Source organism: Salvelinus namaycush, chromosome 4 (genome assembly GCF_016432855.1).
Source record: "Salvelinus namaycush isolate Seneca chromosome 4, SaNama_1.0, whole genome shotgun sequence".
NCBI lineage: Eukaryota > Metazoa > Chordata > Actinopteri > Salmoniformes > Salmonidae > Salvelinus > Salvelinus namaycush.
Genome location: NC_052310.1, coordinates 12,711,253 through 12,738,860, shown reverse-complemented (window position 1 = coordinate 12,738,860; position 27,608 = coordinate 12,711,253). Strand labels below are relative to the sequence as shown.

Here is a 27,608-nt window from a genome sequence, read left to right as displayed (position 1 = left end):
CCAAACTCCACTATGGCCAAGACCAAAGAGCTGTCAAAGGACACCAGAAACAAAATTGTAGACCTGCACCAGGCTGGGAAGACTGAATCTGTAATAGGTAAGCAGCTTGGTTTGAAGAAATCAACTGTGGGAGCAATTATTAGGAAATGGAAGACATACAAGACCACTGATAATCTCCCTCGATCTGGGGCTCCACGCAAGATCTCACCCCGTGGGGTCAAAATGATCACAAGAACGGTGAGCAAAAATCCCAGAACCACACGGGGGGACCTAGTGAAGGACCTGCAGAGAGCTGGGACCAAAGTAACAAAGCCTACCATCAGCAAGGGCATTGAAGATGAAACGTGGCTGGGTCTTTCAGCATGACAATGATCCCAAACACACCGCCCGGGCAACGAAGGAGTGGCTTCGTAAGAAGCATTTCAAGGTCCTGGAGTGGCCTAGCCAGTCTCCAGATCTCAACCCCATAGAAAATCTTTGGAGGGAGTTGAAAGTCCGTGTTGCCCAGCAACAGCCCCAAAACATCACTGCTCCAGAGGAGATCTGCATGGCGGAATGGGCCAAAATACCAGCAACAGTGTGTGAAAACCTTGTGAAGACTTACAGAAAATGTTTGACCTCTGTCATTGCCAACAAAGGGTATATAACAAAGTATTGAGATAAACTTTTGTTATTGACCAAATACTTATTTTCCACCATAATTTGCAAATAAATTCATTAAAAATCCTACAATGTGATTTTCTGGATTTTTTTTACTCATTTTGTCTGTCATAGTTGAAGTGTACCTATGATGAAAATTACAGGCCTCATCTTTTTAAGTGGGAGAACTTGCACAATTGGTGGCTGACTAAATACTTTTTTGCCCCGCTGTATGGATGACCATAATAAAATGTAAGAGATGACCAATGGCTTGAGAGATGACCTAATTCTGTCTGTGTCTTTCCTTTACTGCAAATCAAATCAAATGTTATTGGTCGCGTACACAGATTTGCAGATGTTATCCCAGGTGCAGCTAAATGCTTGTGTTTTTAGCTTCAACAGTGCAGTAATACCTAGCAATACAAATACAATACACACATAATCCAGAAAAATGTAGAAATGAAGAAATATCAGAACGAGCAATGTCAGAGACTGAAATATATACAGTATATACACTGAGTGTACAAAACATTAGGAACATCTTCATAATATTGAGTTGCACCCACCCTTTTGTCCCCAGAACAGCCTCTTTTGTCAGGGCATGGACTCCACAAGGGGTTGAAAGCGTTCCACAGGGATGCTGGCCCATATTGACTCCAATGCTTCCCACAGTTTTGTCAAATTGGCTGGATGTCCTTTGGGTGGTGGACCCATTCTTGATACACACAGGAAACTGTTGAGCATGAAAAACCCAGCAGTGTTGCAGTTCTTCACACACTCAAACCAGTGCGCCTGGCACCTACTACCAAACCCCGTTCAAAGGCACTTAAATATTTTGTCTTGCCCATTCACCCTCTGAATGGCAAACGTACACAATAACCCGTCTCCGCCCGTTAATTTACACTGATTGAAATGGATTTAACAAGTGACATCAATAAGGGATCATAGCTTTCACCTGGATTCACCGGGTCAGTCTATGTTGTGGAAAGAGCAGGTGGTCTTAATGTTTAGTACACTCAGTGTATATATATATATATAAAGACCTACTCATTCAAGGGTTTTTCTTTATTTTTACTATTTTCAACATCGCAGAATAATAGTGAAGACATCATAACTATGAAATAACGCATATGGAATCATGTAGTAACCAAAAAAGTTTTAAACAAATTAAAATAGATTTTATATTTCAGATTATTCAAATAGCCACCCTTTGCCTTGATGACAGCTTTGCACACGCTTGGCATTCTCTCCACCAGCTTCACCTGGAATGCTTTTCCAACAGTCTTGAAGGAGTTCCCACATAAAACTTTTGACCGGTAGTGTGTATATATATACCTGCAAGTTCCTGGACATTTCTGGGGAGAATGGCCCTAGCCCTCACCCTCCGATCCAACAGGTCCCAGACGTGCTCAATAGGATTGAGAGCCGGGCTCTTCGCTGGCCATGGTAGAACACTGACATTCCTGTCTTGCAGGAAATCATGCACAAAATGAGTAGTATGGCTGGTGGCATTGTCATGCTGGAGGGTCATGTCAGGATGAGCCTGCAGGAAGGGTACCACATGAGGGAGGAGGATGTCTTCCCTGTATCGCACAGCGTTGAGATTGCCTGCAATGACAACAAGCTCTGACATGCTGTGACACACCGCCCCAGACCATGACAGACCATCCACCTCCAAATCGATCCCGCTCCAGAGTACAGGCCTCAGTGTAAAGCTCATTCTTTCGACGATAAACGCAAATCCGACCATCACCCCTGGTGAGACAAAACCACGACTCGTCAGTGAAAGCACTTTTTGCCAGTACTGTCTGGTCCAGCAACGGTGGGTTTGTGCCCATAGGCGACGTTGTTGCCGGTGATGTCTGGTGAGGACCTGCCTTACAACAGGCCTACAAGCCCTCAGTCAAGCCTCTCTCAGCCTATTGCAGACAGTCTGAGCACTGATGGAGGGATGTGCGTTCCTGGTGTAACTGGGGTAGTTATTGTTGCCATTCTGTATCTGTCCTGCAGGTGTGATGTTTGGATGTACCGATCCTGTGCAGGTGTTGTTACACGTGGTCTGCCACTGCGAGGACGATCAGCTGTCCGTCCTGTCTCCCTGTAACGCTGTCTTAGAAGTCTCACAGTACGGACATTGCAATTTATTGCCCTGCCACATCTGCAGTCCTCATGCCTCCTTGCAGCATGCCTAAGGCACGTTCACGCAGATGAGCAGGGACCCTGAGCATCTTTCTTTGAGCACGTCTGGGACCTTTTGGATCGGAGGGTGAGGGCTAGGTCCATTCCCCCCAGAAATGTCCGGGAACTTGCAGGTGCCTTGGTGGAAGAGTGGGGTAACATCTCACAGCAAGAACTGGCAAATCTGGTGCAGTCCATGCACTGCAGTTCTTAATGCAGCTGGTGGCCACACCAGATATTGACTGTTACTTTTGATTTTGACTCCCCCTTTGTTCAGGGTCACATTATTCCATTTCTGTTGGTCACATGTCTATGGAACTTGTTCAGTGTATGTCTCAGTTGTTGAATCTTGTTATGTTCATACAAATATTTACACGTTAAGTTTGCTGAAAATAAACGCAGTTGACAGTGAGAGGACGCTTTTTTTGCTGAGTTTATGATCCAAACCATAACCATGCCATGGTCATAATCCCAGTCTGTGCATAGAGCAGCCAAGCTGGATGTGTACACTGGCCTTTACTAGATGTGTATAGTTCAACCATCAACATTAATGCAGTCAGCGTTAGGATTTTCATATCAGTAAGGAACACCACTTTTTTTAAAAACCATTTTATTCCCTCTGTGAAATTGTGGTCAAAACATACAATTAAAAAACATCAACAATATCAACAACAAACCAGATTAAGGACACCCTTCACTTCTTCTCTCTGACTGAGGAGGGTTCTCTGTGCAAGGAACGTTACGTTACGTTAATAGAGTATAAAAACAAACGTGATGGCAATAATCAATTTCAATGAGTGTGGAAGTATCTTTTTGACTCATACATGAGGACAAATAATACTAAAAAACTAGCAGGGGTGCTAAAATATGTCTTTATTAACCTGGACATATTTGAGCTCCCAGAGGGTTAGGTGTGGGCCTCACAGACCTCTGTAGTTTGAGGGTAGTGGAGGGGGGGAGACACTAGTAGTTACAGGTTCTAAGGTAGGGTGTGGCTCCAGACACACCCGGTTTAAGGTCCGTGATTTTCAACACTGAGAACCAGCTCGTGGTTGCTGAGAAGTCAAGGGTCAATCTCCTCTGGGACGACGGTGAGCATGATGTCCTCGTTCCCCCGCCGGACCACCATCCGCAGCGTGTCTTCCCTCTTGATGGAGCTGCTGACGTCACTGGCCGAGGTGATTCGCTGGCTGTTGATGGTGATTATGACATCACTCTCCTGCAGGCCACCTCTGTGGAGGAGAGAGGGGGGAATGTAGCAAAAAAGAAATGCGCTTTACTGATAAAGTATGTTAGGCTCTATAAGCAGTGTACCATTAGATCTCTCATTCCACAGAATATAAATATAGCCTCTTTATTTGAGAGAAGGGAGTTTTCCCCATTCCAAAAAAAGCTAAATGAACTTACAGAGGCAGTAACATTCTTGTTAGACACTGTGAGAAACTAAATCTGACCATGGTCTCTGAAAAATCTAAGACCATTTTGCTAACCTTGGTACCACAAACCCCACCAGACAAAAAGAAAGCTATTCATTTCCTTGAGTGGGAGACCACCGCCTCAGCACAAATAATTTTATGTGGCCACAAAAAATATACAGAGAGTGCATTCTGTAGGAATGAATAACCTTCTGTAGATAGACTGCTCTATCATGCTGTTTATGTGGTCATGAAATGCTAATTCATTGTGCTATGAGGCCAGTCTAATTTTAAGAGTAGACGACAATGAACTCTTAGCAACCTTTATGAGAGGGATGGAGACTTCGCCAACTACCAAATGAGTCATTAAATGCTCCTGTCCTAATCTAAGGTCGAGGACTTTAACTGTTCTGTTTTCAGTACACTCTTAGAAAAAAGGGTTCCAAAAGGGTTGTAGGAGAACCCTTTTTGGTCCAGGTAGAACCCTTTTGGGTTCCACGTAGAACCTATTCTTCAAAGGGTTCTCCTATGGGGACAGCCGAAGAACCCTTTCAGGTTCTAGATACTACTTACGTCTCAGCTGGTGTTTTTGGGATGACCTCGATGACATATGCCCCTGAGGTAACATCGGGGAAGTCTGATTGTCTCTCCTTCAGCTCCTTTGCAAGCCTATGGGAAAGGAACCAATGAAAACAGAGATGTGTTTAATGTAACGCAGGTATTTGGAAGAATTTCATTTACAAGATGAACCAGGCTGGCTGAAACTTACATTGGTGTGAGAGTCATCATCCTCACACCGATATATTTCTTACTTGTTGATAATTTCCCTAAAGAAAAGAGGATAAATGATGCATTAGCATGCACATGGTGATAAACATTGACAATTCAATATGCAGTACCTGGTCAAAACCATGAAACTTTAGATAGGTCTGGCACAATAATCGGGGGGGCAGGACTGAGTTTGGGAAACCCTGGTCTAACCGACAATAACCGTAAACTTAAAAATAAATGGCCAAAATCGTCTTAATACATGCATTTTAAGAGGGGGAGATTATATACAGTGGGGCAAAAAAGTATTTAGTCAGCCACCAATTGTGCAAGTTCTCCCACTTAAAAAGATGAGAGAGGCCTGTAATTTTCATCATAGGTACACTTCAACTATGACAGACAAAATGAGAAAAAAAAATCCAGAAAATCACATTGTAGGATTTTTAATGAATTTATTTGCAAATTATGGTGGAAAATAAGTATTTGGTCAATAACAAAAGTTTATCTCAATACTTTGTTATATACCCTTTGTTGGCAATGACAGAGGTCAAACGTTTTCTGTAAGTCTTCACAAGTTTTTCACACACTGTTGCTGGTATTTTGGCCCATTCCTCCATGCAGATCTCCTCTAGAGCAGTGATGTTTTGGGGCTGTTGCTGGGCAACACAGACTTTCAACTCCCTCCAAAGATTTTCTATGGGGTTGAGATCTGGAGACTGGCTAGGCCACTCCAGGACCTTGAAATGCTTCTTACGAAGCCACTCCTTCGTTGCCCGGGCGGTGTGTTTGGGATCATTGTCATGCTGAAAGACCCAGCCACGTTTCATCTTCAATGCCCTTGCTGATGAAAGGAGGTTTTCACTCAAAATCTCACGATACATGGCCCCATTCATTCTTTCCTTTACACGGATCAGTTGTCCTGGTCCCTTTGCAGAAAAACAGCCCCAAAGCATGATGTTTCCACCCCCATACCTACTGCTTCACAGTAGGTATGGTGTTCTTTGGATGCAACTCAGCATTCTTTGTCCTCCAAACACGACGAGTTGAGTTTTTACCAAAAAGTTATATTTTGGTTTCATCTGACCATATGACATTCTCCCAATCTTCTTCTGGATCATCCAAATGCTCTCTAGCAAACTTCAGACGGGCCTGGACATGTACTGGCTTAACCAGGGGGACACGTCTGGCACTGCACGATTTGAGTCCCTGGCGGCGTAGTGTGTTACTGATGGTAGGCTTTGTTACTTTGGTCCCAGCTCTCTGCAGGTCATTCACTAGGTCCCCCCGTGTGGTTCTGGGATTTTTGCTCACCGTTCTTGTGATCATTTTGACCCCACGGGGTGAGATCTTGCGTGGGGCCCCAGATCGAGGGAGATTATCAGTGGTCTTGTTTGTCTTTCATTTCCTAATAATTGCCCCCACAGTTGATTTCTTCAAACCAAGCTGTTTACCTATTGCAGATTCAGTCTTCCCAGCCTGGTGCAGGTCTACAATTTTGTTTCTGGTGTCCTTTGACAGCTCTTTGGTCTTGGCCATAGTGGAGTTTGTAGTGTGACTGTTTGAGGTTGTGAACAGGTGTCTTTTATACTGATAACAAGTTCAAACAGGTGCCATTAATACATGTAACGAGTGGAGGACAGAGGAGCATCTTAAAGAAGAAGTTACAGGTCTGTGAGAGCCAGAAATCTTGCTTGTTTGTAGGTGACCAAATACTTATTTTCCACCATAATTTGCAAATAAATTCATTAAAAATCCTACAATGTGATTTTCTGGATTTTTTTTTCTCATTTTGTCTGTCATAGTTGAAGTGTACCTATGATGAAAATTACAGGCCTCTCTCATCTTTTTAAGTGGGAGAACTTGCACAATTGGTGGCTGACTAAATACTTTTTTGCCCCACTGTATATATATATTTTGAAACTTTATTTTCAAGTAGATAAAACTAACCCAATAGCAGTTTTGTTTATTTTATTTGTACTTATTTATTTTATACATGAAGAGGGTAAAGTTGGTTTTATGAGCAGAACAGCACAGTCAAAATATCTATATTTTTTAAACAGGGGTTTCACCAAACCTGAGTTATATTCATTAGGTATGTCATTGGTAATTTTCAAAGATGCATTCATTTATGATGCATCACAAGCTCAAAACAATTGTTGAAAAAAATGACAACTATTACAATAACCGTGGTCATTTGCGTGACAATTTAGTTAGCCCAAAATTCCATAATCGTCACAGCCCTACCTTTAGATTGGTAATCTGTACCTTTAGATTGCCTGTCATGGGACTCTGCCAGGAACTGACGGATCTTGTCTGAGGGGATGGCGAAGGAGATTCCTGCTGTCACCTTCAGTGTGTTGATCCCAATCACCTCTCCGTCCTGAAGACAGAAACAACACACATTATTCAAATACATCCTCCAGATTTGTCATAGATTTACAATGAAAGGCCCAGTGCAGTTAAAAACGTGATTTCCTGTGTTTTATATATATTTCCACACTATGAGGTTGGAATAACACTGTGAAATTGCGAAAATGATGATAATGCCCTTATGGTTTAAAAAGCTGTTTGAAAAGACCGCCTGAAATTTCAGCCTGTTTTGGTGGGATGGAGTTTTGGCCTGCCTTGTGACATCACCAGGTGGCAAATTAGTTAGCAGACCAATAAGAAAGAGACTTCCAAACCTCTCTGCCAATAGCAGCACATTTTCAGCTTTCCCCTCCCCACTCAGACCACTCCCAGACCGTTTTAGCTAAATTCTTGCTTGAGAAATTGCTCGTTGCTAAGAAGCTATTTTAGTATATTTTTGACCATTTGAACTGAAAACAATCAGAGTAAGGTACTTCATTGTTATCCAGAAATGATTTGATACTGAGACAAAAATGGCTGAATAGGACCTTTAAGACCATTCTGAAAGATGTAATTCTTATCAATAAGAAATGATATCTTACCAGATTGACCAGGGGTCCGCCAGAGTTCCCATACTGAAAAGGAACAACATTCAGGTTAAAGGGGAAAATAAGGGGGAGCTACTGTTGTGTGTTCCACAACTAAATGTTCCACAACTAAATGTTCCACAACTAAATGCCTTGAACTGACAGCTGTGTTCCACAACAACATTTTCCACAACTAAATGATCCACAACTAAATGCCCTGCACTGACAGCTGTGTTCCACAACTAAATATCCACAACTAAATGTTCCATAACTAAATGCCCTGCACTGACAGCTGTGTTCCACAACTAAATATCCACAACTAAATGCCCTGCACTGACAGCTGTGTTCCACAACTAAATATCCACAACTAAATGTTCCACAACTAAATGCCCTGCACTGACAGCTGTGTTCCACAACTAAATGTTCCACAACTAAATGCCCTGCACTGACAGCTGTGTTCCACAACTAAATATCCACAACTAAATGTTCCACAACTAAATGCCCTGCACTGACAGCTGTGTTCCACAACTAAATGTTCCTACAACTAAATGCCCTGCACTGACAGCTGTGTTCCACAACTAAATATCCACAACTAAATGCCCTGCACTGACAGCTGTGTTCCACAACTAAATATCCACAACTAAATGTTCCACAACTAAATGCCCTGCGCAGACAGCTGTGTTCCACAACTAAATATCCACAACTAAATGTTCCACAACTAAATGCCCTGCACTGACAGCTGTGTTCCACAACTAAATATCCACAACTAAATGTTCCACAACTAAATGCCCTGCACTGACAGCTGTGTTCCACAACTAAATGTTCCTACAACTAAATGCCCTGCACTGACAGCTGTGTTTCACAACTAAATATCCACAACTAAATGCCCTGCACTGACAGCTGTGTTCCACAACTAAATATCCACAACTAAATGTTCCACAACTAAATGCCCTGCACTGACAGCTGTGTTCCACAACCAAATGTTCCTACAACTAAATGCCCTGCACTGACAGCTGTGTTCCACAACTAAATATCCACAACTAAATGCCCTGCACTGACAGCTGTGTTCCACAACTAAATATCCACAACTAAATGTTCCACAACTAAATGCCCTGCGCAGACAGCTGTGTTCCACAACTAAATATCCACAACTAAATGTTCCACAACTAAATGCCCTGCACTGACAGCTGTGTTCCACAACTAAATATCCACAACTAAATGTTCCACAACTAAATGCCCTGCACTGACAGCTGTGTTCCACAACTAAATATCCACAACTAAATGTTCCACAACTAAATGCCCTGCACTGACAGCTGTGTTCCACAACTAAATGTTCCACAACTAAATGCCCTGCACTGATAGCTGTGTTCCACAACTAAATATCCACAACTAAATGCCCTGCACTGACAGCTGTGTTCCACAACTAAATGTTCCACAACTAAATGCCCTGCACTGACAGCTGTGTTCCACAACTAAATATCCACAACTAAATGTTCCACAACTAAATGCCCTGCACTGACAGCTGTGTTCCACAACTAAATGTTCCTACAACTAAATGCCCTGCACTGACAGCTGTGTTCCACAACTAAATGTTCCACAACTAAATGCCCTGCACTGACAGCTGTGTTCCACAACTAAATATCCACAACTAAATGTTCCACAACTAAATGCCCTGCACTGACAGCTGTGTTCCACAACTAAATGTTCCTACAACTAAATGCCCTGCACTGACAGCTGTGTTCCACAACTAAATGTTCCACAACTAAATGCCTTGAACTGACAGCTATGTTCCACAACTAAATGTTGCACAACTAAATGTTCCACAACTAAATGCCCTGCACTGACAGCTGTGTTCCACAACTAAATGTTCCTACAACTAAATGCCCTGCACTGACAGCTGTGTTCCACAACTAAATGTTCCACAACTAAATGCCCTGCACTGACAGCTGTGTTCCACAACTAAATGTTCCACAACTAAATGCCCTGCACTGACAGCTGTGTTCCACAACTAAATGTTCCACAACTAAATGCCCTGCACTGACAGCTGTGTTCCACAACTAAATATCCACAACTAAATATCCACAACTAAATGTTCCACAACTAAATGCCCTGCACTGACAGCTGTGTTCCACAACTAAATATCCACAACTAAATGTTCCACAACTAAATGCCCTGCACTGACAGCTGTGTTCCACAACTAAATATCCACAACTAAATGTTCCACAACTAAATGCCCTGCACTGACAGCTGTGTTCCACAACTAAATATCCACAACTAAATGTTCCACAACTAAATGCCCTGCACTGACAGCTGTGTTCCACAACTAAATGTTCCACAACTAAATGCCCTGCACTGACAGCTGTGTTCCACAACTAAATATCCACAACTAAATGTTCCACAACTAAATGCCCTGCACTGACAGCTGTGTTCCACAACTAAATGTTCCTACAACTAAATGCCCTGCACTGACAGCTGTGTTCCACAACTAAATGTTCCACAACTAAATGCCCTGCACTGACAGCTGTGTTCCACAACTAAATATCCACAACTAAATGTTCCACAACTAAATGCCCTGCACTGACAGCTGTGTTCCACAACTAAATGTTCCTACAACTAAATGCCCTGCACTGACAGCTGTGTTCCACAACTAAATGTTCCACAACTAAATGCCTTGAACTGACAGCTATGTTCCACAACTAAATGTTGCACAACTAAATGTTCCACAACTAAATGCCCTGCACTGACAGCTGTGTTCCACAACTAAATGTTCCTACAACTAAATGCCCTGCACTGACAGCTGTGTTCCACAACTAAATGTTCCACAACTAAATGCCTTGAACTGACAGCTATGTTCCACAACTAAATGTTGCACAACTAAATGTTCCACAACTAAATGCCCTGCACTGACAGCTGTGTTCCACAACTAAATGTTCCACAACTAAATGCCCTGCACTGACAGCTGTGTTCCACAACTAAATGTTCCACAACTAAATGCCCTGCACTGACAGCTGTGTTCCACAACTAAATATCCACAACTAAATATCCACAACTAAATGTTCCACAACTAAATGCCCTGCACTGACAGCTGTGTTCCACAACTAAATATCCACAACTAAATGTTCCACAACTAAATGCCCTGCACTGACAGCTGTGTTCCACAACTAAATATCCACAACTAAATGTTCCACAACTAAATGCCCTGCACTGACAGCTGTGTTCCACAACTAAATATCTACAACTAAATGTTCCACAAATAAATGCCCTGCACTGACAGCTGTATTCCACAACTAAATGTTCCACAACTAAATGCCCTGCACTGACAGCTGTGTTCCACAACTAAATATCCACAACTAAATGTTCCACAACTAAATGCCCTGCACTGACAGCTGTGTTCCACAACTAAATATCCACAACAAATGTTCCACAACTAAATATCCACAACTAAATGTTCCACAAATAAATGCCCTGCACTGACAGCTGTGTTCCACAACTAAATGTTCCACAACTAAATGCCCTGCACTGACAGCTGTGTTCCACAACTAAATATCCACAACTAAATGTTCCACAACTAAATGTTCCACAAATAAATGCCATGCACTGACAGCTGTGTTCCACAACTAAATATCCACAACTAAATGTTCCACAACTAAATGTTCCACAAATAAATGCCCTGCACTGACAGCTGTGTTCCACAACTAAATGTTCCACAACTAAATGCCCTGCACTGACAGCTGTGTTCCACAACTAAATATCCACAACTAAATGTTCCACAACTAAATGTTCCACAACTAAATGCCCTGCACTGACAGCTGTGTTCCACAACTACATGTTTCACAAATAACTGTTCCACAACTAAATAACCTGTGTGACAGCTGCTTGTGTGTGTGTGCTGATGATGTGGATGTATCACTCACGTTGATGATAGCGTCCGTCTGGATGTAGTCCATATCAGAGTTCCTCAGGCCCAGCTCCTTGCCTCCTCTCTGGGTGGTGCTGACGATACCTGTGGTGACCGTGTTCTGCAGGGAGAAGGGGCTGCCGATGGCCACCACAAACTCACCAGGCCTGAGGTCAGCTGAACGACCCAGCAGCAGCACCGGCAGCTTCATCTAAACACAGAGACACAGGACTCAGATCAGTCAAGATGTGTATTCTATAGAGTGCATTCTGAACAGAAACAGTTGGCATGAAGATACAGTACTAGCTGTAGCTACAGTACATTCAGTATCTACGGTAACAAGACCACCCCTCTTTTGAGACATGTCGGAAGTACCTCTGTTACATCCTGTTTGTTTATGCACGACGGGCGCCAGTTGAAAAGCAACAAACATATGGGGGTCAACATAGCGTTCCGTAAATCTACTGAGAGGAAGTGACGATATGGACTGACGTCTGCATACTCTGCATGCTTTATGAAACGATATCAAGGCAATGAATTCCCACTTCATCCATCTCACTGACACAATCTACAATAGACAAAATCCATCAACAATGACAGGAGAATGGATAAGAGCTATACAGTTGTCACTATGGCTGGGTTACACCAGACCTAGATATTAATAGGACGGGACAGGGCAGGGGGGGCAGGATGTGGCGATGGGTCATGGGGATACAGCCACAGGTATATGGGGAGAGGAACCATTGGCCCCCTACCCTGGGCTCAGTGCTCCAGGAATCCAGACCTGACATCCAGGCCATACACAGGAATAGCAGGCCGCTCCCTGGCTGACAGCCCTAAGCACTCTACCAGATGGGCTGGAAATGGGATAAACTGACACATTCCAGGAAGGCGGTCAGGTGGATGGAATGGGACAGACTGGGAGGAAGGGCTTTTGGCACACAGTGTCAGTGTGTCTGTCTGCCATCCAGCAGTCAGCAGGTTATCTGTCACACTGGTCGCTCAAGATCCACTGCGAAATTAGACGTCTGTCCAGGTAAGGAGGAGATTACTTTAAAACTGGCCACTAAGGGCAACAGTGAGCGCTATTGCCATCAAGTAGGCTTGGGTTATGCTAGAGTGTTGCAGAACTTAACCATTCAGAATCAATGCCTAAACCTTCAAAACGTCTGATTCTGCACTATGGGGTGTTGTGTGTAGATTGATGAGGGGGGAAAAACAATTGAATCAATTTTAGAATAAGGCTGTAACGTAACAAAATGTGGTAAAAGGGGTCTGAATACTTTCTGAATGCACTGTAGATCAGAACAATAGAACAGCCCAAGCTACTGAAAAGATTTCTCAAGTCAGGATTACTATACCTCTGGAGGAAAACAACTCCTGTACAGCACAGTACTCTGTATACTACTTCCAGCACCTGGAGCACATCACTCTAGTCTAGTGAGATAAGGACGTGGGCTTGAGTGACCCAGTTTTCTCTGGGCAGTGAGAGGCAGGCAGTTTTTTGCATTCCATGGTATTGTACTCACAGATGCATTATCAGATCACCCATCTCCCAGTAACAACTCTGCCCCCTCTACCCTCTTCCACCCTCCTCTTCCATCCCCCTCCAACCTCCTCTATCCTCCTCTTCCATCCACCTCCACCCTCCTCTTCCATCCCCCTCCAACCTCCTCTACCCTCCTCTTCCATCCACCTCCACCCTCCTCTTCCATCCCCCTCCAACCTCCTCTACCCCTCCACCCTCCTCTTCCATCCCCCTCCAACCTCCTCTACCCTCCTCTTCCATCCCCCTCCAACCTCCTCTACCCTCCTCTTCCATCCACCTCCACCCTCCTCTTCCATCCCCCTCCAACCTCCTCTACCCCTCCACCCTTCTCTTCCATCCACCTACACCCTCCTCTACCCCCTCCACCCTCCTCTTCCATCCCCCTCCACCCTCCTCTTCCATCCACCTCCACCCTCCTCTACCCCCTCCACCCTCCTCTACCCCTCCACCCTCCTCTTCCATCCACCTCCACCCTCCTCTACCCCTCCACCCTCCTCTTCCATCCACCTCCACCCTTCTCTACCCCCTCCACCCTCCTCTTCCATCCACCTCCACCCTTCTCTACCCCCTCCACCCTCCTCTTCCATCCTAAATACTAAATAAGCTAAAGTAAAAAATTAAAAGTAACAATAAAATGACATAACAAAAACGAGGCTATATACAGGGGGTACCGGCACCGAGTCAATGTGTGGCGGTGCAGGTTAGTCGAGGTAGTTTGTACACGTGACTATGCATAGATAATAAACAGCGAGTAGCAGCTGTGTAAAAAAAAAAGGGGGGAAGGGGGTCAATGTAAATAGTCCAGGTGGCCATTTGATTAAAACAGAAGCTTCATCGGTGCTCGGTTTCTGCAAGGATGCAGGGCAGTGAAACTAGTCTCGCTTTGTCTGTCCTTGAGTGTGTCTCGATGTAACAGGATCTTAGACTTGATGCAATGATGCATCCTAACGTTTCCTTGACTTTCCAGTTTCCATTGCGCTCCTAAGCTAATAGGATACCTTGTCAGCTCTCAGTGACTGGGATGATATTTGCTGCTGAGCCCTCTGATACAGTGCCAGTGTGGAACGGTGAGAGACAGGCCTGTGTGTGCCAGTGGAAATGACCAGACTGTCAGAGAGGTAAACATCAGGGGGGAACGGGGGGGATAATGGGTGCAGAGGGGAGTGTCAGACCTGGCAGCCGTCTGCAGGAAGGATCCACTACTCAGGGCTGCTGTCTGTTGCTGCTAGAGTGATTGACGAGGCACCTGTTGGCACAGTGTGTGTGTGTGTGCCTGTCTGCTTGTGTGTGTGTCAGCTTGGTCTGTGTGTACCTGAGTCAATAGGGACTGAACAGTCAGATCACCAAGAGAGTTAGACTTGTTTGCTCAGTACTGATAAATGCTGAAGTATTATTAAAAAAATAAAATATACTGTATATCACACACAAGAGGACTGTGACTGCCAATAAAAGCAGTGTCTTATACACACACAATAAATCCAGAGCTAGATGAGAAATTATAATGTCCAGTGTCAAATTGTTTGCAGACATCCAAATTAGTCCATTTGAGAAGCAGCTTGTGTTTCCATTTGGGATGAACAACACTGTAAAGGTATCAACAGATTCACCAGTCTGTATTCAAGGCCAATCACACATGCTTCTACTAATCTTCTACTGCTACGGTCTCCTGCCAGGAAAGAGGGCACCATACTTTTTCTCCCTCACTTCTCATTATTAACCTTTAGCCGTGGGCGCACACACACACACACACACACATACAATATTCTGTCTCTGCTTCCATATGGACCGGCAGAGACCATCTGGCCTGCTGAGGAGTGACATACTCCATCCTAGATGGAGGGGTGCTCTCATCTTATCTACGAACATAGACAGGGCTCTAACTCCCCTAGCTCCACAATGAGATACGGTGCATGCCAGGCAGCAGGCTGTTAGCCAGCCTGCCAGCTTAGTGGAGTCTGCCACTAGCACAGTCAGTGTAGTCAGCTCAGCTATCCCCATTGAGACCATGTCTGTGCCTCGATCTAGGTTGGGCAAAACTAAACATGGCGCTGTTCACCTTAGCAATCTCACTGGAATAAAGACCTCCTCCATTCCTGTCATTATTGAAAGAGATTGTGATATCTCACATCTCAAAATAGGGCTACTTAATGTCAGATCCCTGACTTCCAAGGAAGTTAAAGTCAATGAACTAATCACTGATCATAATCTTGATGTGATTGGCCTGACTGAAACATGGCTTACACTAGTGACCACATTCCCCTCGCATCCCGCAAAGGCAGAGAGGTGTTGCTAACATTCACAATAGCAAATTTCAATTTTTTAGCTTCTAGTCATGAAATCTATGCAGCCTACTCAATCACTTTTTATAGCTACTGTTTACAGGCCTCCTGGGCCATATACAGTGTTTCTCACCGAGTTCCCTGAATTTCTATTGGAGCTTGTAGCCATGGCAGATAATATTCACATTTTTGGTGACTTTAACATTCACATGGAAAAGTCCACAGTCCCACTCCAAAATGCTTTCGGATCCATCATCCACTCAGTGGGTTTTGTCCAACATGTCTCACTGCCACAGTCATACTCTGGACCTAGTTTTGTCCCGTGGAATAAATGTTGTGGATCTTAATGTTTTTCCTCATAACCCTGGACTATGGGACCACCATTTTATTATGTTTGCAATAGCAACAAATAATCTGCTCAGACTCCAACCAAGGATCATTAAAAGCCGTGCTATAAATTCTTGGACAACCCAAAGATTCCTAGATGCCCTTCCAGACTCCCTCCACCTACCCAAGGACGTCAGAGTACAAAATCAGTTAATCACCTAACTGAGGAACTAAATTTAACCTTGCGCAATACCCTAGATGCAGTCGCACCCCTAAAATCAAAAAACATTTGTCATAAGAAACTAGCTCCCTGGTAAACAGAAAATACCCGAGCTCTGAAGCAAGCTTCCAGAAAATTGGAACGGAAATGGCGCTACACCAAACTGGAAGTCTTCCGACTAGCTTGGAAAGACAGTACCGTGCAGTATCGAAGAGCCCTCACTGCTGCGCGATCATCCTATTTTTCAACTTAATTGAGGAAAATAAGAACAATCCAACATGTATTTTTGATACTGTCGCAAAGCTAACTAAAAAGCAGCATTTCCCAGGAGAGGATGGCTTTCACTTCGGCAGTGATAAATTCATGGATTTCTTTGACGAAAAGATCATGATCATTAGAGAGCAAGTTACGGACTTTAAATCTGCGTATTCCTCCAAAGCTCAGCTGTCCTGAGTCTACAAAACACTGCCAGGACCTAGGATCAAGGGAGACACTCAAGTTTTTTAATACTATATCTCTTGACACATTGATGAAAATAATCATTGCCTCCAAACCTTCAAGCTGCATGCTGGACCCTAATCCAACTAAACTACTGAAAGAGCTGCTTCTTGTGCTTGGCCCTTCTACGTTGAACATAATAAACAGCTCTCTATCCACCGGATGTGTACCAAACTCATTAAAAGTGGCAGTAATAAATCCTCTCTTGAAAAAGCCAAACCTTGACCCAGAAAATATAAAATAACTATCAGCCTATATCGAATCTCCCATTCCTCTCAACATTTAAAAAAAAAGCTGTTGCGCAGCAATTCACTGCCCTTCTGAAGACAAACAATGTATACGAAACGCTTCAGTCTGGTTTTAGACCCCGTCATAGCACTGAGACTGCACGTGTGAAGGTGGTAAATTACCTTTTAATGGCCTCAGACCGAGACTCTGCATCGGTCCTCGTGCTCCTTGACATTAGTGCTGCTTTTGATACCACTGATCACCACATTGTTTTGGAGATTGGAAACCCAAATTGGTCTACACGGACAAGTTCTTGCCTGGTTTAGATCTTATCTGTCGGAAAGATATCAGTTTGTCTCTGTAGATGGTTTGTCCTCTGACAAATCAACTGTAAATTTCGGTGTTCCTCAAGGCTCCGTTTTAGGACCACTATTGTTTTCACTATATATTTTACATCTTGGTGATGTCATTCGGAAACATAATGTTAACTTTCACTGCTATGCGGACAACACACAGCTGTATATTTCGATAAAACATGGTGAAGCCCCAAAATTGCCCTCCCTGGAAGCCTGTGATTCAGACATAAGGAAGTGGATGGCGGCAAATGTTCTACTTTTAAACAGAGATGCTAGTTCTAGGTCCCAAGAAACAAGGAGATCTTCTGTTGAATCTGACAATTAATCTTGATGGTTGTACAGTCGTCTCAAATAAAACTGTGAAGGACCTCGGCGTTACTCTGGACCCTGATCTCTCTTTTGACGAACATATCAAGACTGTTTCAAGGACAACTTTTTTCCATCTACGTAACATTGCAAAAATCTGAAACTTTCTGTCCAAAAATGATGCAGAAAATGAATCCATGCTTTTGTCACTTCTAGGTTAGACTACTGCAATGCTCTACTTTCCGGCTACCCGGATAAAGCACCAAATAAACTTCAGCTAGTGCTAAACACGGCTGCTAGAATCTTGCCTAGAACCCCCAAAAATTATCATATTACTCCAGTGTTAGCCTCTCTACACTGGATTCCTGTTAAGGCTAGGGCTTATTTCAAGGTTTTACTGCTAACCTACAAAGCATTACATGGGCTTGCTCCTACCTATCTTTCCGATTTGGTCCTGCCGTACATACCTACACGTACACTACTGTCACAAGACGCAGGCCTCCTTACTGTCCATAGAATTTCTAAGCAAACAGCTGGAGGCAGGGCTTTCTCCTATAGAGCTCCATTTTTATGGAATGGTCTGCCTACCCATGTGAGAGACGCAGACTTGGTCTCGACCTTTAAGTCTTTATTGAAGACTCATCTCTTCTGTAGGTTCTATGATTGAGTGTAGTCTGGCCCAGGAGTGTGAAAGTGAACGGAAAGGCACTGGAGCAACGAACCGCCCTTGCTGTCTCTGCCTGGCTGGTTCCCCTCTCTCCACTGGGATTCTCAAACCCTATTACAGGGGCTGAGTCACTGGCTTATTGGTGCTCTTCCATGCCATCCCTAGGAGGGGTGCGCCACTTGAGTGGGTTGAGTCACTGACGTGATTTTCCTGTCCGGGTTGGCTCCCACCCCTTGCGTTCGTGCCGTGGGGGAGATCTTCGTGGGCTACACTCGGCCTTGTCTCAGGATGGTAAATTGGTGGTTGAAGATATCCCTCTAGTGGTGTGGGGGCTGTGCTTTGGCAAAGTGGGTGGGGTTATATCCTGCCTGTTTGGCCCTGTCTGGGGGTATCGTCGGACGGGGCCACAGTGTCTCCCGACCCCTCCTGTCTCAGCCTCCAGTATTTATGCTGCAATAGTTTGTGTCTGGGGGATAGGGTCAGTCTGTTATATCTGGAGTATTTCTCCTGTCTTATCCGGTGTCCTGTGTGAATTTAAGTATGCTCTCTCTAATTCTCTCGCTCTCTTTTTTTTGTCTCTCTCTTTTTCTTCCTAGGTTCCGGCCCTTCTAGGGAGTTTTTCCGAGCCACCGTGCTTCTACACCTGCATTGCTTGCTGTTTGGGGGTTTTAGGTTGGGTTTCTGTACAGCTCTTTGTGACATCAGCTGATGTAAGAAGGGCTTTATAAATACATTTGATTGATTGATTGATTGTATCTGTTCAGGCCACAGCTGAGTGTACAGACCCACAAATACCTATTCCACTTCCTGTAGTGTAACAACCCTTCCTGTCCCCCAGGCCAGAGTTGCTCTTCACATTGAGATACTCTAGCATTCAAACATGGTGAGAAAATACGATCGAAGTCTCTCATAACTCTAAACCTATAAGTGTACGATATAATATTGGGAAAAGACTGATAACACCATAGCCAAGTTGGCTTTTCTGAAGGCAAGGAATTGCATTTGGTGACATTTTCCGTGTCTCTACAATCGTTTGAGTCCACAGGATCCGTGACTGTGACTGACCTGGACATTCCTAAGGGGTCACCCTGGTTTGGCTATCTTCTGTCTGAGGAAAGACAAATGGGAAAATGGGCTAACTTTGAGAAATGGGGCCATTGGACTTGAGAATGTGTTTTCTTTGGCTGGTTCCTTTCTGGCACTGGCCATAGCAAGTATGAGCATCTGAAGTGATTCACCATTTCCCTCTCTGTTGATGTGGTCTTTCTGCACCAGCTTTAAACGGATGACAAATGCCCTCTGAGGCTGCTGAAAAGGGGAAAGGATGAGATAAAGACTAACACGCACGTGTATATATATAACCCATTCCAATAAAGGCTAATCAAACCCAGATTTTGACAAGAATGTCAATGTTCAGTTCAGGCAGAAGGGGAAGCTTGTGACTGGCTGTTCTTAGATCAGGGACAAGCTCAGTAAATCATACTCAAACCCTCAGACTAATGGATTACGTTTTCAGGACCTGATTCTGGGCCAGTTAGCCAGCCCTGGGTCACAGGGCTCCTTCTCAGAGCTCTACTGGTTGTTACAGTGGACTTAACAGTTCTAGACAAACTTACCATGTCACTTTCTTTCCGGTTATTAAGAGATATAGCAAATCTATGCAGACAGAAGTAATGTCGCTTACTGAGAACGACACACATTGCCTCCTTCTTTCCAACCATTAGGAATTGGAAATACATCGTATCCCAGAGATTTATAATCGGGGATGTCCCTGAGGGAGCAAAAATAACATAATTCAGAGCCAAGAAAGAAACACAAGCCTGGGAATGCCGGCGAAGACATATATTGTCTTTCATCTCTGTTCTGCACCACTAGAGTGTGACTCTCTTTTGTCTAACAGACTCCAGTCCAGTTTACTTTTCTCCAATTGAATAACACATATGTTGCAAATGTACTCTTAAGTAACAGAGTGCAGGCTTGGACCTAGTTTGGATATGTCTTACTGCACGTCATGAAAGAATGCAAGGATGAGTGATGACTTTGTTGATGCCAGGTAGCGTCTCTCCACTTAGAAAATTCCATCTCTCTCTTTGTACTCTTGTTTGATTGGCACAAATCGACTAGGTGGATCAAACCACAGGTATGAAGGGTCTACCTATGGGCTGGGATGGGCCGGCTCCTTCTCTGCTCTTTGGTTTTGGATTAGTCATGGAACATAAAAAATGCAACATCTGCTGGATGGAGAGAGAGCTGAATGGTAGAGTTTAAACATCTGTTTCGTTTACCTAACGCTTGTTTACTCTATCCAAATGTTTGGATTGATTCACCTCCATCAGTGCGGGGTGTTGAGACAACTCTGTCTCCGTCAAGAAGATTCAACAACATTTCTCAATTGGGTCTTCAGACCGAATCCTAACTTGATGTCTGTCAAATCTCATTGACACCAGTGAATGATTAATGTGAAAACTAGTTGCGTAACGCACGCAAATCCCAAGTTATAATTCAGGCTATCATTGTCAACAGTAGCAGTGTAAAAGATGGTTAACTCGGACGACAGAGTTAGGCAGCATCTCTTTACTGATCAGTAGAAACAAGTTCTTCGTGACCTTATCTGACATTAATGCTTACAGTATCAAGCCTCCACCTGTGAACCAAATGGTGCCAGGACCTTCCTCTTTACAGTACATCTGACTACTCCAACAACCTTCATAAAAACAGGTCTTAAGAGGGGAATTGGACAGCGGTACTTTGATAGATTTGAAGAAGTTGTATACCACGTACTACTACTGTAAAATACATCTCAAGGCAGTTCATTCAGTATGACGGGGTAATGTGTAACGGATGTGAAATGGCTATCTAGTTAGCGGTGGTGCGCGCTAATAGCCTTTCAAATCGGTGACGTCACTTGCTCTGAGACCTTGAAGTAGTGGTTCCCCTTGCTCTGCAAGGGCCGCGGCTTTTGTGGAGCGATGGGTAACGATGCTTCGTGGGTGACTGTTGTTGATGTGTGCAGAGGGTCCCTGGTTCGCGCCCGGGTCGGGGCGAGGGGACGGACGTAAAGTTAAACTGTTACAAATGCCCTCCAGATTGTGGTTATAGCACAATTGGGGACCTTATCCTCCTGTATGCAGGAAGCATGGCTCCAGGAAAATGTTCTGTACTGTTCAGGTCCAGGAGAATAAAAAGGTCAGCTGAGGTCCCCTTCACTGACTTTTCAATGTAGATGCTTTATTAACGAGCATGTAAACAATGGATTCTTATGGATGCAGTAACAGCTCTTTTCCATCATCCACGCTTTGGCGGCATTGAGGGAATATAATCAATGGTCCTTTGTGCCCATAGAATCCATGTTGGATGACAACCAAATCTAGACTCTGCTGTGTTTCTGCTGAACAAACACACCGCACAGACTGGAATCTTTTAGAATAGCAAGAGAGCATAATATTGGTTTAGGTGTCTAGCATAAGACTGAGATACGACAGGTCTGTGTATGTGTAAACTGTCTTCCAATGGCACAGCACATCAGTTCACAACACGAACTACATAAAAACCCAGCCACCACAACACAGAGCCCCAGCCAGAAAAACAATGGCTTCTCTTGTTGTGTGGACTGTGATTAACTATGGCGCTCCTGTGGTTTGACAGAACTGTACATAGCGTTGGCATGTGACTCATCCATAGGTAGTCACTTAATGACACTTCAAGATGGACACATTTCCCCAAGCAGTATCTATTTGTCCTCGATAGAGAACTTCAACAGCACAACAGGTGTCAAATCTATGGGCTCATTTTCTATTTTCGTCTGGTGTTAAGGCGGCGCTAGTGTCAAACGCACGTTAGTTTGCAATTTCGTCATGTAAAAACTGGCGCCCTAACACCAGATTCGGCAATTTACCTGTCTTATATCAGCTTGCTTGCGCTCAGATGGGCGGGTGGAAATATTTGAGATGTGTCCTTAAAAACATGATCCAATGTGCTAATTTCAGGCAGCGTTCATAGGGATATTTAAGACCAACCAAAAGCTGGTTTTAGCGGTAACGCAGTTGGTTATGTCATGGATTTTGACAGCTGAAACGTAGCCTATCCAGCCGTGACGCACACTGCCCTACACAAAGAACAAGAGTAGCCTGGCGTGCTTTTGGTGCCTGTATACTTCGTATTTAGAAACATGAAAGACTAAGACTTTTCCCCCTTTTATTTGATTAAAAACCAAGCATAGCCTCCTCTCAATTAAGGCTTTTTTTGTCTGCCCAATGCAATCACGTAGTAGTCAAGACTGTCAATAAAGGGTTTGGCTCCTGAGACCGCTTGGAAATAAATCTTAATCACCAAAGCTTTAATAAAATATCAAGTTTAAGAGGAGTAAAACTTTGAGCTGACATTCCCTTTTTATCTATGCATTGTAGGCAAGCCCACATTATTTTAGCCATGCAGGTCCCGTTTTGGTGTGTGTAAAAGCCTCCATAGTCTATGTTGTTTTAATAGTATATGCCCACGGGGAGAGATTATGGTGCCTGTAAGTGTGACATAGCCTATTTAAAACAAGTTGTTGTTTCGTTTTGTTTAGAATTTGATTATAAATATATGTTTTCTTTTTAGCCCTTATAATTAATTAATTTAATATTGTTTATTGACAACGTTTGGCATGTCCCTGCTGAGCCATAAATCAATTTACAGTAGGCCTAGCCCCTATATCAGTGGGAATTATATTGAAACCACGCAATTACTTAGAACAATATGGTCTGCAAATGGGTTCAAGTTCATTTATTTAGCAAAGATGGGAAAGGTCTACATTTTGTTAATTTGTTTCTGTAAACCATTTGACTAACCTTGGAACTGATTCCAAGGCAATACATAAAATAACGTAAATACACAACCTGAAGCAACCACATATTTCGCCATGGAACACGTTCTGATTGGCCAGTGAGGGGCCAAGCCTCGACAAACTCACAACTTGTTTATTCATCAACCCATCCCTTTCGCGCCAATGCCAGCAAGTGCGTCGACAATGGTGACAGGGAAAATAGCTAAAATATTTCTGACACACCCCTGAACCTATGACCCTACCGCCTGAGCTTACCCTTCGAACGCACCGACAGCATCATTGCATTTTAGTACACCAGAATTAGATTTATTTCCAATGATAAATCCAACGTATGCACCACACCGAACACACTGCAACTGCCTCTGCAATGCAATGCTGCAAGGCAAACGCAGCGTTTCATTGGAAATGAATGTAATTCTGGTGTGCCAAAATGCAATTACGCTGTCAGGTGTGTTCAAAGCGTTAGGTTTGTTAAAATAGAGCCCTATGCACTCTACAAGCCTTAAACATATTCCCCTCTGATATCAGCTTTAGCCCCTGCCGATCCAAGCATTACAATTAGTGAACTTCCTCAGCCAAGTCCTAAGGGCCATAATTATATAGTGTGCAGATAGCATCAGTGAAAATATTAATGCACTCCCGAAAACATGTTTGATCATTGTCAATAAGCTATGCAATGGAGGACTGTAATTCCTGTCACAGAGGATCAGTCATTTACCACTGATTTCCAGGCTTCCTCTAAAGTTCACGGAAACCTAGACATGTACAGGATATATCCCAAGCAATCCATATAATTATAATACAGTCATGTCAACATCTAGTACTTACTTTATCATCAACCATCTAGTATAGTCAATACAAGATCAAATCAAATCCAATTTTATTGGTCACATACACATGGTTAGCAGATGTTAATGCGAGTGTAGCGAAATGCTTGTGCTTCTAGTTCCGCCAGTGCAGTAATATCTAACAAGTAATCTAACAATTCCCCAACAACTACAAGATACACACAAATCTAAAGGGGTGAAAGAGAATATGTACATATCGTAAATGGATGAGCGATGGCCGAGCGGCATAGGCAAGGTGCAATAGATGGTATAAAATACAGTATATACATGTGATATGAGTAATGTAAGATATGCAAACATTATTAAAGTGGCATTATTTAGAGTGATTTGTATAAAGTGACTAGTGGTCCATTTATTAAAGTGGCCAGTGATTGGGTCTCAATGTGGGCAGCAGCCTCTCTGAGTTAGTGATTGCTGTTTAGCAGCCTGATGGCCTTGAGATAGAAGCTGTTTTTCAGTCTCTCAGTTCCAGCTTTGATGCACCTGTACTGACCTTGCCTTCTGGATGGTAGCGGTGTGAACAGGCAGTGGCTTGGGTGGTTGATGTCCTTGATGATCTTTTTGGCCTTCCTGTGACATCGGGTGCTATAGGTGTCATGGAGGGCAGGTAGATTGCCCCCGGGGATGTGTTGTGCAGACCGCATTATTCTCTGGAGAGCCTTGCGGTTGAGGGCGGTGCAGTTGCCGTACCAGGCGGTGATACAGCCCGACAGGATGCTCTCGATTGTGCATCTGTAAAAGTTTTTCAGGGTTTTGGGTGACAAGCCAAATTTCTTCAGCCTCCTGAGGTTGAAGAGGCGCTGTTGCGCCTTCTTCACCACGCTGTCTGTGTGGGTGGATCATTTCAGTTTGTCTGTGATGTGTACGCAGAGGAACTTAAAACTTTCCACCTTCTTCACTGCTGTCCCTTCAATGTGGATAGGGGGTGCTCCCTCTGCTGTTTCCTGAAGTCCATGATCCTCTGTTGATGTTGCGTGAAAGGTTGTTTTCCTGACACCACACTCCGAGTGCCCTCACCTTCTCCCTGTAGACTGTCTCGTCATTGTTGGTAATCAAGCCCACTACTGTTGTGTCGTCTGCAAACTTGATGATTGAGTTGGAGGCGTGCATGGCCACACATTCATGGGTGAACAGGGAGTATAGGAAGGGGCTGAGCATGCACTGTTGTAGGGCCCCAGTGTTGAGGGTCAGCGAAGTGGAGATGTTGTTTACTACCTTCACTACCTGGGGGCGGCCCGTCAGAAAGTCCAGGACCCAATTGCACAGGGCGGGGTTGAGACCCAGGGCCTCCAGCTTGATGATGAGCTTGGAAGGTACTATGGTGTTGAATGCTGAGCTGTAGTTAATGAACAGCATTCTTACATAGGTATTCCTTTTGTCCAGATGGGATAGGGCAGTGTGCAGTGTGATGGCGATTGCAGATCATTTAGATAAGTTATCTTTGCCTTCTTGGGTACAGGAACAATGGTAGCCATCTTGAAGCTTGTGGGGACAACAGACTGGGATAGGGAGCGATTGAATATGTCCGTAAACACACCAGTCAGCTGGTCTGAGCATGCTTTGAGAACGAGGCTAGGGAAGCCGTCTGGGCAAGCAGCCTTGCGCGGGTTAACACGTTTAAATGTTTTACTCACGTCAGCCACGGAGAAGGAGGGGGGGGGGGGGGGGGGGGGGGGCGCAGTCCTTGTTAGTGGGCTGCGACGGTGGCACTGTATTATCCTCAAAGCGGGCAAAGAAGGTGTTTAGTTTGTCTGGAAGCGTGACGTCGGTGTCCGTGACGTGGCTGGATTTCTTTTTGTAGTCCGTAATTTCCTGTAGACCCTGCCACATACGTCTCATGTCTGAGCTGATGAATTGCGACTCCACCTTGTCTCTGTACTGGCATTTCGCTTATTTGTTTGCCTTGTGGAGGGAATAGCTACACTGTTTATATTCAGACATTTTCCCAGACCTATTTCCATGGTTAAATGCGGTGGATTGCACTTTCAGTTTTGCGTCCATCCATCCACGATTTCTGGTTAGGGTAGGTTTTAATAGTCACAGTGGGTACAACATCTCCAATGCACTTCTTTATAAACGCACTCACCGAGTCAACGTATAGGTTGATGTTGTTCTCTGAGGCTGACGGGAACATATTCCAGTCCGCGTGATCAAAACAATATTGAAGAGTGGCTTCCGATTGGTTGGACCAGCGTTGAGTGGTTCTCGTCAATGGTACATCATGTTTGAGTTTCTCCCTATAAGACGGAAGGAGCAAGATGGCGTCGTGTTCGGATTTGTGGATTTCCCCAGCTACAATAACTGCAGGCTCAGGATGTATGGTTTCCAGTTTGCATATAGTCCAGTGAAGTTCCTTGATGGCCGTCTTGGTGTCTGCTTGAGGGGGAATGTACACAGCTGTGACTATAACTGACGAAAATTATCTTGGTAGGTCAAATGGCTGGCACTTGATTGTAAGGAATTCTAGATCGGGTGAGCAAAAGGACTTGAGTTCCTGTATGTTGTTATAATTACACCATGAGTTGTTAATCATAAAGCATACACCCCCGCCCTTCCTGTTCCCAGAGAAGTGTTTATCTCTGTCGGCGCAATGCATGGAGAAGCCCGGTGGCTGAACCGATTCCAACAACATATCCCGAGAGTGCCATGTTTCCGTGAAACAAAGAATGTTACAATCTCAGATGTCTCTCTGGAAGGCAACCCTTGCTCGTCTACCTTGTTGTCAAGAGACTGGACATTGGCTAGTAGTATTCTCGTGAGCGGTGTGCGATGTGCACGTCTACGGAGCCTGACTAGATGACCGCTTCGTCTGCCCCTTCTGCGGCGTAGTTGTTTTGGATCGCCTACTGGAATTAGATCCATTGTCCTGGGTGGTGGTCCGAACAGAGGATCCACTTCGGACGTTGAACTTATATCCAATAGTTCTTCCCGGTTGTATGTAATAAGACTTAAGATTTCCTGGGCTCCAAGTCACTGAGCGGGGAGAGAAACAGAGAAACAGAATCCTGTCTTTGTTGCCAACAGGAGACCATTTCTCTTCACTGTCTGTCAAAGCCTGTACAGACTCATCCTTTGACGCAATGGAAACAGAGCAGCGAGCGAGCCACAGCACATGCAGCTATATGCCTCGCAGGAGTACATCAGTGTTGCTCCCACTCCGCTTTGAGGACGGTCCTCCGCCATTACACCAACGCAGTGTAATCGTTCCACCTCACACTCCAAGACAGGGTCAGGGAGTTTGACCACTCTGTCTGGAAGGGGTCCGTCAGTCCTTGGATTCCCTCCTAAGGGTTCTCTTTGTGTTTTTGGTGAGGTTATTACAGTGTAATTGTCGGTTTAATGACTTTCGACAATTTAGGTTTCTAACTTATAATGACTTGAAGTCATTATGGAAGTAAAAATACACTGTCTATGCTCAGAGACAAACAATAAAACCTTTCAGAAGTGGATTTATAATGTTGACACTTTCAGTTGCAAATCACATAAAACGTGACACGCTATTGAGCAGCATCCAGGAGTCAGCCAGAGGCTTGTCTGGGAGGACTCACAGTAACGTGGCACAGGAGCTGGCCAGTGTAGGGGAGTTAGACACCCTATGCTCTAGATACACCCCTTCAAACACACACGCACGCACGCACGCACGCACGCACGCACGCACGCACGCACGCACG

The 27,608-nt window shown here is 44.2% G+C and overlaps 1 protein-coding gene across 1 annotated transcript in view; it reads right to left on the bottom strand.

The window, feature by feature from the left end:
• Positions 1 to 3,440: 3,440 nt before the first annotated feature.
• LOC120045445 (serine protease HTRA1B) overlaps positions 3,441 to 27,608 on the bottom strand; it is a 41,721-nt gene continuing 17,553 nt past the window's right edge. The window contains exons 4-9 of the mRNA XM_038990329.1: positions 11,851 to 12,045; positions 7,952 to 7,984; positions 7,266 to 7,380; positions 5,002 to 5,059; positions 4,806 to 4,901; positions 3,441 to 4,049 (exon numbers count right to left, since the gene is read on the bottom strand). Coding sequence (XP_038846257.1) covers positions 3,881 to 4,049; positions 4,806 to 4,901; positions 5,002 to 5,059; positions 7,266 to 7,380; positions 7,952 to 7,984; positions 11,851 to 12,045 — 666 coding nt within the window. The 3' untranslated portion in view covers positions 3,441 to 3,880. The remainder of the gene's footprint in view (positions 4,050 to 4,805; positions 4,902 to 5,001; positions 5,060 to 7,265; positions 7,381 to 7,951; positions 7,985 to 11,850; positions 12,046 to 27,608) is intronic.